At 32.4% G+C, this 12,170-nt stretch overlaps 1 protein-coding gene across 2 annotated transcripts in view; it reads right to left on the bottom strand.

The window, feature by feature from the left end:
* CCDC171 (coiled-coil domain containing 171) overlaps positions 1-12,170 on the bottom strand; it is a 303,473-nt gene that overhangs the window by 89,824 nt on the left and 201,479 nt on the right. For both annotated transcript variants that reach the window (XM_069474218.1, XM_069474217.1), the window contains one exon: positions 5,289-5,420. In XM_069474218.1, the coding sequence (XP_069330319.1) occupies positions 5,289-5,420 (132 nt within the window). The remainder of the gene's footprint in view (positions 1-5,288; positions 5,421-12,170) is intronic.

Genomic DNA, 12,170 nt, shown 5'->3' with positions numbered 1-12,170 from the left:
TTTTCCTGTCATGGAAGGTGCACCGTCTGTACATATACTAAATTTACCAAATTCAGTCCAACTTCACAACATTTATTTTGAAAGTTTTTGAAGATATCTATTCCCCATATTCTGTTTGCAGGAGTGCCCAAAGCAAGTAACTCTTCGCAGCAAGGAAAATCTTCTGTTATGACCCGAATGCCGAGTCAGAAGTATCAGTTGATTCATCCAAAATGATTGAGTAATATATATTTTCCTTTCGAAGTACTGCATGAAGTTGTTCTGTTAAGTTGAAGGCTAATTCATGCTGCTGATCAGTTATGGTTTTCCTTGAAATGGAGGCAGTAGTTTGTACTTTGAAACATTATCGGGGTCTAAGCATCCTATGATTTCAACAATGCATTCTTTCACAGTTTCTATGTCATTAAATGGATTCCTCTTATGCCTGAGTATATAAGCTACTTGTGTAAGTTGCTTCAGTGGCATTATTTCCAGGTCTTATTGCTGCTTGAAAGAATTATCTTTGCCTTTGCTTTTCATCTTTGAACTTCTGCAATACAACCTTTCATGCCTCCCCCTCTAAATTAAAATATTTCTGGTACTTATGAGTATTATAATGCTAATGAGCATTAAATTTCTTTAATGTTGATATTGCAGTATCACAAAGCAAGCAAATCATCTTATCTTTAGCAGAAACAAGATAATACTGCAATTTCCAATTCTTATTAAAAAATCTGTTTTCTTCTTTCAGCGTTCTCTTGGTCTTCTTTGACATGATGGGCTGTTAAGCATACAAAATTAAAAAATACTGTCGAGGTGTGCAGCTATTCACAAATTCCACTTCAAACAGAAACATAGTGTACCACTGTCAAAAGCTGATAACAGAATGGCATACTTAACCCACATAAACTCTTGCGAACCAGCCTCATGTGATAGTGGCACCAGTCAGGTGGAGGAAGTTAGAACTAAATGAGTGCAGCAGCCGTTGATTTAGCCCTTATGGCTTACTAATATTCTAATTGTGCCGGTCAATCTGGGAGGATTATTTCTTTGAAACTTATTTTATTCTTTTGTATTTTAAATATGTTCATTTTAAAAATAAAATTAAAATATGAAAGACAAACAAAATATGTTAATAAAAATAAAAGGACTTGTTCTTTAAAATTTGGATTCTAGCACTTAAGAACCAAGAAGGTCACAGGTTCCCCACCCCTGTACTTGAGCCTTAGACACTTTTATGAGATGGTTTGGGAGACTTTTTATTTTTAAATGTTGTGGGCCTATAAGTAAAAAATTGATACCAAGTCTCTTAAGATCATGCACAACTCAGAGACAAGCAGCTTCCTGAGTCATCTTGCCAAGTGTCCGAAATTGAGTGTTCATTCATCCATATACCCTGAGGACCTGCTCTGAGCTCTGAGGATGTAGCAGTGAACAAGGCCTAGTTCCTGGCCTCATGAAGCTTTCATGTTAGTGGACAGCTAACAGATATTGAGTGTTTTAAATGTACCCAACACTATTCTAAGCACTTTCAATGGATTAGCCCATTTAATCATCACACCAATACTGTAACTTAGGAATTTTTATTATTTTCATTTTACAGGTAAAGAGGTTAAGACATAGAAAGGTTAAGAAATTTTCCCAGTTAACCCTTTTCTGGATTTCTACTCTTCCCATTATTTCCACACAAGTGAAACTGTATTCTGCAGATAGATCCTACCTTTATATTTTTTCTCTCTCAGCCATCTTAAAAAAACAAACAAAAAGCCAGTAAGCCATGATTTATTGGCAGAATGGCAAGAATGGACCAGTTACCCTATTCATTGGATATGTAACCTTTAACATCTTATTCTATCTCATTAAACTTCAGTTCCTTCCTTTGTAAAATGAATAAAAGCAGAGCACCTATTATTCATAAAAAATAAGATCATAATATAAGGTGTTTAGCACAGTAACTAGCACAGATTAAGCAATCAATGAATGTTGGCTACTGTTATTGTTTGTTTAATGATTATTTATTGTTTACTGTTGAATGGGGTGGAGACACAACCATTTGTTGGATGCCTGCTAATATTTGCCAGATATTATCAGCATTACATATAAAAATTATTGAAAAAATACAACTCAGAGTTTAAGATAATACTATAAACAACAGATGTTAGCATTATAGAGTATGGGTAGAGTATTTTTGATTACAAAGTCCTTCGTGTTCATACTATACTGGACTGTACTGGACTTAAAGCTAATGGGTCTAATATGGGTGTTTTTATTTTTCTCAGTATTGTAGGGAAAGCCCAATAAGCTGTTATTTGGGAGATATAAGCACTGGTATCGTAGTTCTAAACTTGCCATCAGGACTTACACAAAAGCTTTCACTGGAGACATGAGCCTCACTGGAACACCATATGATATGGAAACGTAAATAGGGTGCTAAAGTAGGCTGTGCTTGACCAAAATTACTTAAAACTTTTAAAGAAACAGGGAAGAGTGAAGGAACCAAATGGAAAGATATGGAGAAAAGGATCCTAAATAACCATTCCTCAAAATAAAACACACACACACGCCTTAAAAATAACAAAAACAAACTACCATTGCTTACTTCCTCTTTACAAGGGTCTCATAATAGCTGCAATAATAACAGCCTCCATGCATCACCCCCTTTTTCAATGCTGGGCACTGGGCTCTCCTTTACATGCATTGCTTCATTCAGTCCTTCTACAAGGCTAAGAAATCGGTAGCATTACACTTTTTGCAGCTAAAGAAATTGGGGCAAAAAGCTAGCACATCTCAGAGACTAGCTGTACTGAATTTTCTCCTGTAGGAGACCATTGGTCATGTGCTCTTTCGGGTTCAGAGAGAATAAGTAATCCATTCATCCTCTTCACCTTTCAGTAATGCTCACTGGTCTCCTTGCCTTCCAGGATTAAGCCTATCATAAAGTTTGCCTCATTGGAAAATACAGAAAACTTCAGCCCTTATTGCTCCACATTATAGCTGTGCAGGTTGGCCAAATGGCTCACACACTACCACACCCTGCAGAGTGAGTCTCTCCTCATAATCATACAGAGGTCATGTATTTTAAATAGTCTACCTTCATCACCAGAGTCAGAGTACAAAGCTAAACAAATACTGAATTCCCAAATAAGTAGCCACACTTAGCATAAATACATATAGCATACCTTTTTCATACTGCAAAAGGTGAAAATTAGAGTTTCATACTATTAGGCTGTCAAATGAAAACAAAACTTTTTATCTGTGAATTTGTCTACAATACAGCATAAACTATGACCTACATCACATATACATGTATAATTAATGTCTTATAAATGGAAAAAAATTCCAGTACATAGTTCCAAAGTATTACTTTTACCATTTAACACCGCTGTCTAAATTTTTTAGACTTACTAGTTCAGCTTTGCAATCTAATACTATTAGACTTATATTCAGGCTTTGGGCTCTGCCATTTCCTTGCTGTTGGTCTGATCTTTCACAGGTTGCCATTTTTGTACTTGTTGTCATTTAATTATAAAATGAAGATAGTACCACTACTTGACAGACCCATTGTAGAATTAAATGAAATAATGTATCCAAAGAGCTAAGTATTGTGCTTGGTACATAATAAGTGTTCGCTGAGATGGTAGCTATTTTTATTATAATTAATGTCTTCTAATTTTCTAACTACAATGTATAAGTACTAAACTACAATATACTATATTATGTCAATGGAACCTATCCAAATGTTTAGGTACATGGGAATGTGCATAACTATTTTTCTTATAATCTGGAAAAGAAAGTAGTTTAAACTATGGTCTCTATATTTATTTGTTGTTATTCACAGATATCAGCACCCCAAAAATGGCACTTTCCAAACCACCAAAATCTAGTTTGGGGGAAGTCTTTATTTGTGAATTATAACAAGTACTAAGCCTTGTATGATTCTGAATTGAGATAGCCAAGTAAAGGATTATTTTACAACCACTAGAAAAATCTCAATTCATATCACAGTCACAGTTACAATGAATTCACAAATACTGATAATCAAATTTAAAACATAACATTTTTAATTTCATCTTAAATAATGGTATTGTATTCTCCCCTATAATAGAAAAAATAAAAATATTTTATGGTTAGTTTTATACTTATATATATTTTAGATATATTGATGAACAACCTAATGAAAGAAGCAATGAATATTTTTTTCTTTGTATAGCATTAATTTGGTAATAACAGATTAAATTAGGGTATGTAGCACATGAAAAATTAACATAGCTTCATATGAACTGACATTAATTTTGTACAAAATTAAAATTCCATAGGCTCATAAACTGAAGAATGAAAAAGATTATTTTAAATCTCAAAAAGTGAAACACAAAGTTTTAAGAGATCTCTTTGTTTACACTGAAAATTCTAGAGTGCCACTGAACAAGAACAACCTCTTTTGAAATATCAGACTTCCTGTAATTTCCATAATGTTGATAAACTTTTCTAATGATGGTACTGGGCATTAAAAGGAGAATAAAGTATATATTGAATTTTGTTTTTGTCCAGTTAAAAAAATTTAACCTTAATGACAAAAATGATCACAATAATACAATAGTGACATATAATAGAAGGATACCTATAGTACCTGAAAATGAATGTTTCTGAAAATGAGTTTCTGTATTAAGTTTATTTTAAAGTTATTTGAAACCTTATGATTTGATATTTTGAGTTTCATAAGTAAAATGACTCAGTTTGGACATATTAAAATGTTCACTAAAATGAAACATTAAAGGGTAAAATACTCTTCAATACAAAATGCAGTTAAGTTCTAGTTTTGCTGAAATTAAATTCCAACATAAGAAATGTCGGATATATTTTGGAATTAACAGTGAAAATTTTCAGCTATCTCTCTTAATAATTTTACTTTAAGTGATTTATTTTTTTAGACTTTTTTCCTGAAGTGATTTATTTTAAAACAACAAGAGTAACAATTTCAGACTTGCTTAAAAAGATAACAGCCTAGTGTATTATTGTCCTCTGCTGATAGGAAAGTATGCACTTTTAATACTGTACTTTGCCATAAAACACATATTTTCCTTGGTAAAAATACTTTTCTGGGTTATTTTAATAGGCTAGTTCTCTAGGCTTTAAAGAAAAAAAACACAACTTATGGTGAAGCATACTGTTACATGATAGAAAAATGAAGAAAAATTTATTTGCATCTCCTTTAAATTATTCACAATATTTTGAAGCTTTCACTCTCTCTAGTTAGTGCAATTTATTTTTCTATATGTCTAAGTAGCAAACAATGTTATTTAGACTCTAACCTGGCATGCTACAACCTCTGGCCCGCCCTTGAGCCCCTCCATTGCAAAGGTCTCCAGGTGCAGTTTGGGTAGCTGCAGGGTGAAGTCATTCCTACTTGCCGCAGTCCGTGACAGCGAGATCTGATCTCTGACCTAAAGGGAAAAAAACAGCATCAATGGTAATTCCCCTTCAGACACATTAACTGGGATGAACTGGGTCCCCTTGAGCCCACTGAGTGGACTTGCATTGATCGCTGGACCTGAAATCCATGAATAAATTTAGGACTAATTGATTTTTCGTTGCAAATAAATCTCTAATTCAGAGTGCTGGAGGAGAATGTTAAGAAGAAAAAGCATCCTCCTGCCTGAAATGAGGGAGGGGAAGAAGAGTCACTGGAGCTCTTCTGATCAAGAGGTTTTAAATTATTTTTCCACAGTACCACCTTCAAAAGATAAAGGAGAGAAAAAGAAAAACATTCACAAAATCAAAAACAACAACAATTTCCTAATTATTATTACCTTCTTAATAACATGTTTGATTTAACTGATTATTAACTGATATATATTGGACAAAATAGTTATTAGGCACTAGTCTCTGGAAAGAAAACTTCAATAAAATATACCCTGGAATAAAAACAAATACACTCAACACAAAAGGATACTTTAAAATATACAAGTAAGAAGAGGTTTATTTGCCCTTTTTACTCTTCTAAAATTGTAAGATTTTATTAAACTTGGGTCTTGATGATTAAATACATATAAACCAAGTCTGCCACATAATTTCTAAATAATTTATTAGATAAAATCAGTAGTATTTGTACCATATTTTAAGTATTCAAAAAGGTAACAATACAAACACATCACAGATCCAGGAGAAACGCCAGTTCTCTAGCCAGGATGGAATCACATGCAGTTGATATCACACTGCCACCTTCTGGACAAATGAGAAAATATTCCCTATATAATACAAACAAATTCTCAGAGCCACATATTTTGGGTTTTAATTTCCAAACTTAGTAAAAGAATTCCTCAGTTTAGTCTGCATTTAAGATCAGTAAGCTGTCATTTTTAATCATATAGTTTAATGAAAGGAGTTTTCATATGCAGGCATATTTTCTAACTTTCCTTGTACTTGAATAGGTTTTAAAATTTTATCTGTTACCGTATTTTTTAAATTCTCTTAAGTGAAGCAGAAAAGTGTGCTACCATATATTTGATAAATATTGCACAATTAGCTTAATACCACAGAACAAAAAGTTTTTTATGAGACAGCAAAGGTCAAAAATGGGTATAAGCATAAAAATAACATTAATTGCTCAAATAAATATATTTATATCTATAGTTTTATCTGAGCAACTTCAATTGTAATTTGGCAACAATATAAGATAGAAAACTTCTCCCTAATTTTTCTATTCTCCTTGGGCAACATGCAAAACAGTTTGAATTATTTTTTATTATATGAATTAATTATATTAAAAAATACACATTTCACAAAACTATTGTACTCTATAGAGTTTTCTTAAACCAACAAATGCACACAAATATATGATGACATCTTTAATTGTTTATGCTAATCTATGGGTATAAAAATGCTTATATTTCCCAAGTTGATCTGAAGACTTTCTGTCAATAAGAGAATGTCAAAGTGCATGCTGTAAAACATATACTATGATGCAATTTTTATAATAGTGTGAGTACTACATGCACACTAGAGTCCCAATTCAGAATGTATATTTACCTGCAACATTCTCCAGAGTCTTCAGTCAGGATGAGAATGCTATTAAACTTACTTAGCATAACAAAATAAATCATATTTTATACTTTTTAGCTTCAGGTTTTATATTTTATATGTATGGATACCTTCTCTTGCTTTTTTTTAGTCACCAATGTGCATTCAGATAAAAGAAAACATTAATGTGGATTAAGGTACTGAGAATTTATCAGCATCAAACCACTAGTGTTTCGCCTTCTACCCTTCTGAACCATAGTCAATAGATCTAAATATTTTACTGCACCCTGGCCAATTCATTGTTTGATGTTTAAAAACTCACCCAGAATCAAAGAAAATTTATTAAATTTGAGCCCCCAAATGAGATACTATTAGCTTTGAAAGTCAAGTTTAACTGCGATATTGATGATTCTCTTTTTTCTGTGACAAAATTCACTAGGGAAATCCTGGATGTCAAAGTACAAAAGCAGATTGCTAATATGGGCAAGGGGGGGGGAACCATAAGCAATGTAGGTATAATCCACAACACAGTTCGAGCACTGGAGGTCCTTTAACTCGATTAGTATCAGGCACCATATCTCATCCTTGAAGCTTGACATACAGTGAACAGTAAGCTACATTTTATATTCTCTAAATAAACTTTATAAGCAACATTAAGCTGGGGCCTTTTGCATTTAAAACTGTGATTTATTGCCATTTTAATATTTTTGCTACTTTACTTAATTTGCCAAATTAAATAATTATTTATATTAGATAGGGAAAAAACCTTCAAAATGCATCTGTGTTTCTTATACCTAATGATGGACATCATAATTATAACATTATTTGAATAATATGCATGTGACAATACTTTCATTTATTACAAATATCTGTTAATTGTTGACAGTGCCATTAAGAGACAGTGCCATGATATATAATGGATGTAATATCACAAAAATTTGAATACAATTTTAAGAGTTTTTCCACCTTTAAATTAAACTGAAACTTTGCGAGTAGGCATCTAAAATATTCTTCAAATATTTCTAGGAAAAGTTTTTAGAAAAGTCCTGTAAAAGGACTGTTCAGGAATTATTTTAATGAGCAAAAAGGAGTAAAAGTATCATGTTGACAGAATATAATAAAACAATTATACTAAAACAAAAATATAATGGTGCAGCAAAGGAGCAGGAAGGAAAGGTGACAAGGAACAAGGAAAATAAAAGAGGTGAAAAGAAAAGACTGTTCAGAAAGACTGCAGAAGGCAAGTCTGAATTTCAAGGTGTAAACAGGACAGACAGGGAAGAGATTCAACAGAGAATAGTAAGAAAGGACTCTCACTTTGTAGTATTAAATTTGTTCATAAAAAAATAGAACAGGCAGGCTGAGAACAAAGTAACTAAAAATATTAAAAAAGAGATAATGTTGAATTTCTTTGGGAAATACTGCCCATTGGATAGAAAATTATTATTTTCAAGAATGAGAGTCTAAAGCTAGTTCCTTACTGTCAAAAAATTTTTAAGTAGTATTAGAATAGTTAAATTATTTTTTTCTAAAAAGAATAGTAGGTTTACCTACCTTTTAAAATACAGATTTTAGTGTGAATTTGGAGTAAAACAATCATCAGTCACCTGTCTGTAGATTAAATTATAATTTCAAATTTCAAATTTTTAAATAATTTCAAAAGTCAATCTTTAATCCTGTTTACATCATTATTCATCTTATAATTAAGATTCTATTATTTTCATTATTTACATGTGATACATGTGTGATAAAAACATGTATACAATGTTTTTCTACTTCAAAATGCCTAACAGTTCACTTTTAACATATAATGAATTTTTTCATAGAATTTCACAATATAAATCTCAATTGTCAAATTTTAAAATTTTTATAACATTCTAAAAAACTGTACAATTTCATAATGTTTTTTAAAAGAATAAGGTAAAAATGTCTACATTACTTCTCCAAAATTTTGATTTTTAGAAAGAGCAGTTTATTTTCTTCCTTTCTTTTTAAATACTTTCAGAAAGCAGATATTTCTAATAGATGTCATAAGAAATGAGAGATGTATAGAGAAAACTAAATGACTTTCTAAAAAGTCAAAACATTGTCATGAAATATATTTAAGTAAATGTATCTTTAAAATATATTTTATTATAACAATCCAATCCAGATTTAAGTGATTCATAAGATCCATGCTGTACTATATTGCTATTTTTCTGATTAGCCTTTACTTACAAGTCACCGATCTGTTTTCTAATTTTCTGTACTCCTACCATAACACAAAAAAAGCTATTTCTGCTAGATATGCCAACTATGAAATTAGTCATTTTTAGAAAAATTGCTCAACTCTTAAAATGTGAACCTCCATCTTTTATCATGTATAGCTATAAATCCCTGAGTTCAATGTTCCATTTAAAAAAAAAAAAAAAAACACTCATGCAATGATTTACTAGCAGTGTTTTTTACCAATAGGATACTAAGCCAGAAGAAGTCAGAGTGTAGATAAAAACTGAGACAGACTTAAAAACACACGTAAAAAAAATGTGTACATTACCTGAATCCTGCATGCCTGGGAAAAGCAATGAATATCAGGACTTTACAATCATACTCTATGTAAAATTTTATTTAACTCCAATCTACTATGGTCACCAATGCTTCAAAAGAAATATTTTTATCAGAGCTATTCCAATATAAATACAGACCTCTACAATATTTCCTATAAGCTCCATTGTTAACATCCTGTGTTTATGTTATACTTTGCCTCCATGTTCCCGCCTTCCTTTGTCCTAGTCCCTGCTCTATATTTCTTTCCTCCCATTGATTCCTTATTGCCCTTCCTCTTGGTATTATTTTATTTTTCATCCTACACACTAGAGTAGCCTACATACTACTTTTCAACCTGTGCACCAGAGTGCAGTGTATAGTCAGCACAATACAGCCTGGGAACCAAATCCAGTCCATCACATGTTATTATAAATAAAGTTTTATTGGAACCATATCCATTCGTTTACCTAATGTCTATGGCTGCTTTCCTGGTACAATGACAGAGTTGAGTAGTTGATAGAGAGACTACATGGTCCACAAAGTCTAAAATATTTCTTATCTGACCCTTTACAAAAAAAGTTGGCCATCCTCTGCCCTAGAGGTATAGAAGGAAAGACAATATTTTTCATCATCTACAAGTTTTTAAAAATGACTACCTCTCACCAGAGAATCTACAAACAATTTCTAGTGAGTCAACCTTATATCTCCAACACAGGGTACCATCTCAAAGACACTTTCTGGCTCTTTTTTCAAGTGTCTCATGAAATAGGTATACTATCTCTTGATGTATTTTCAGGTTTTACATAGTCTAGCACACAACATGACTGGGCCTAACTTTCCTGACAACAACTAACTTTCCTCATCGTGATTACTGACTACCCATTCTAATACCTAATCAACAGAAAATTTGGTTAAACAAGTAGAAGAGGTACAGTGGAGAGCCTTTTTGTAAATAACAAAGAGAAAGGAACTAGCTAGAGTTAACAACATATACTCTTTAATAATACAAGTAGCAAGAAAAACACTATGCATAACAGAGGCTTTTAGTAAGTCTGTGATCAAATAAGAATATCATTCCAAATTCATGAATTCCACAATGTAGAAGAAAGAGAATAATAATATATATATTTATATATTTAGACAGTTCTAAGACTCTAATATTTGCCCAATGATTGGAGAAGGAATCAAAGAGTGTCAATGCAATGGAAATGATATTCAGAAATTGAATAGTTACATCTAAATGGCTATTTCCCTCCTTCTTTAACTTCTTCCTTAACTACTTAATTAATAAAATGGATAGATAGATAACAATACTATTTCTATTAGTAGTAATACCATTAGTACTTCCAAAAGTACTTCATACTTTTCAAAGTACAGTTAGCCCTCCCTATCTGTGGGTTCCATATCCGTAAATTCAACCATAGCTAATAGAAAGTATTTTTTTAAAACATTACATCTGACCAGACATGGTGGCTCATTCCTATAATCCTAGCACTTTGGGAACCTGAGGTGGGAGGATTGCTTGAGGCCAGGAGTTCAAGACCAACCTGAACAACATAGCAAGACTCTGTCTCTACAAAAAATACAAAAAACATTAGTTGGGCATGGTGGCACACACATGTAGTCCCAGCTATTTGGGAGGTTGAGGCAGAAAAGATCACTTAAGCCTAGGAGTTTGAGGTTGCAGTGAGCTATGATGATGTTACTGCACTCTAGCCCAGGCAACAAAGCAAGATCCTATCTCAAAAAAATATGTATATATGCATCTGTACTAAATATGTACAGACTTTTTCTTATCATTATTCCCTTAACAATGTAGGATAACAATTATTTACATCGTATTAGGTATAAGTAATCTAGAGATGATTTAATACAGGAGGCTGTCCCTAGTTTATATGCAAATACTACACCATTTTACATCAGAGACTTAAACATCCCTAAATTTTGATATCCGCAGAGGTCCTGGAACCAGTCACCCACGGGTACTGAGGGATGACTATACTCTCTACACTACCTCATTTGATTCTGCTACCCACATTGTGAAATAGCTACTGCCATCTCTAACATGAGAATACTGAGCCCAGTGCTCTTAGCACCAAATAAAAATGCCTCTTAGCTTAATATCTATATATAAGCAGTTAATAGTTGAAGAAATTACTTAAGATTTTGGTACTACTTCCATTTCTCTAACAAAAAAAAAACTACATTTTTTTCCTTTTCTTTGTCTCTTGTATGGAAATCTTAGCAAAAATGTTTAAGTTTCATAAAAGTAGTTTTGTGATAACCAGTAAAGAATGTTAAACATCCTTATTTTCCTCAGTAGTTTCCTTGTACCTGTGCACATTCTCATTCATTCATGCCCTCCAATACTGTCTCTCTCTCACATACACACAATTATTAATATTACACAGAGAGATAAGTTATTTGTGGAGCAATCATTCTGATACAGTGATCACAATCTCATATGGAAGATTCCCTAAACCATGATGTCCCAGGATAAATTCAATAGTTCGTGCTCTGTTCCACACCTATCAGAAGAAGACCTTGACACTCTCTCAGGAGAAACAGTCACTCCATTCGCACTACAGCAAGCACAGAAACTCCTCATTTGAAAAGAGGAGGTAAGCAACTAGCCTTTTTTGATAGCA

Source organism: Eulemur rufifrons, chromosome 7, assembly GCF_041146395.1.
Source record: "Eulemur rufifrons isolate Redbay chromosome 7, OSU_ERuf_1, whole genome shotgun sequence".
Classification (NCBI taxonomy): domain Eukaryota; kingdom Metazoa; phylum Chordata; class Mammalia; order Primates; family Lemuridae; genus Eulemur; species Eulemur rufifrons.
The sequence above is the reverse complement of the archived record's forward strand: the minus strand, read 5'-3'. Positions and strand labels throughout refer to the sequence as shown.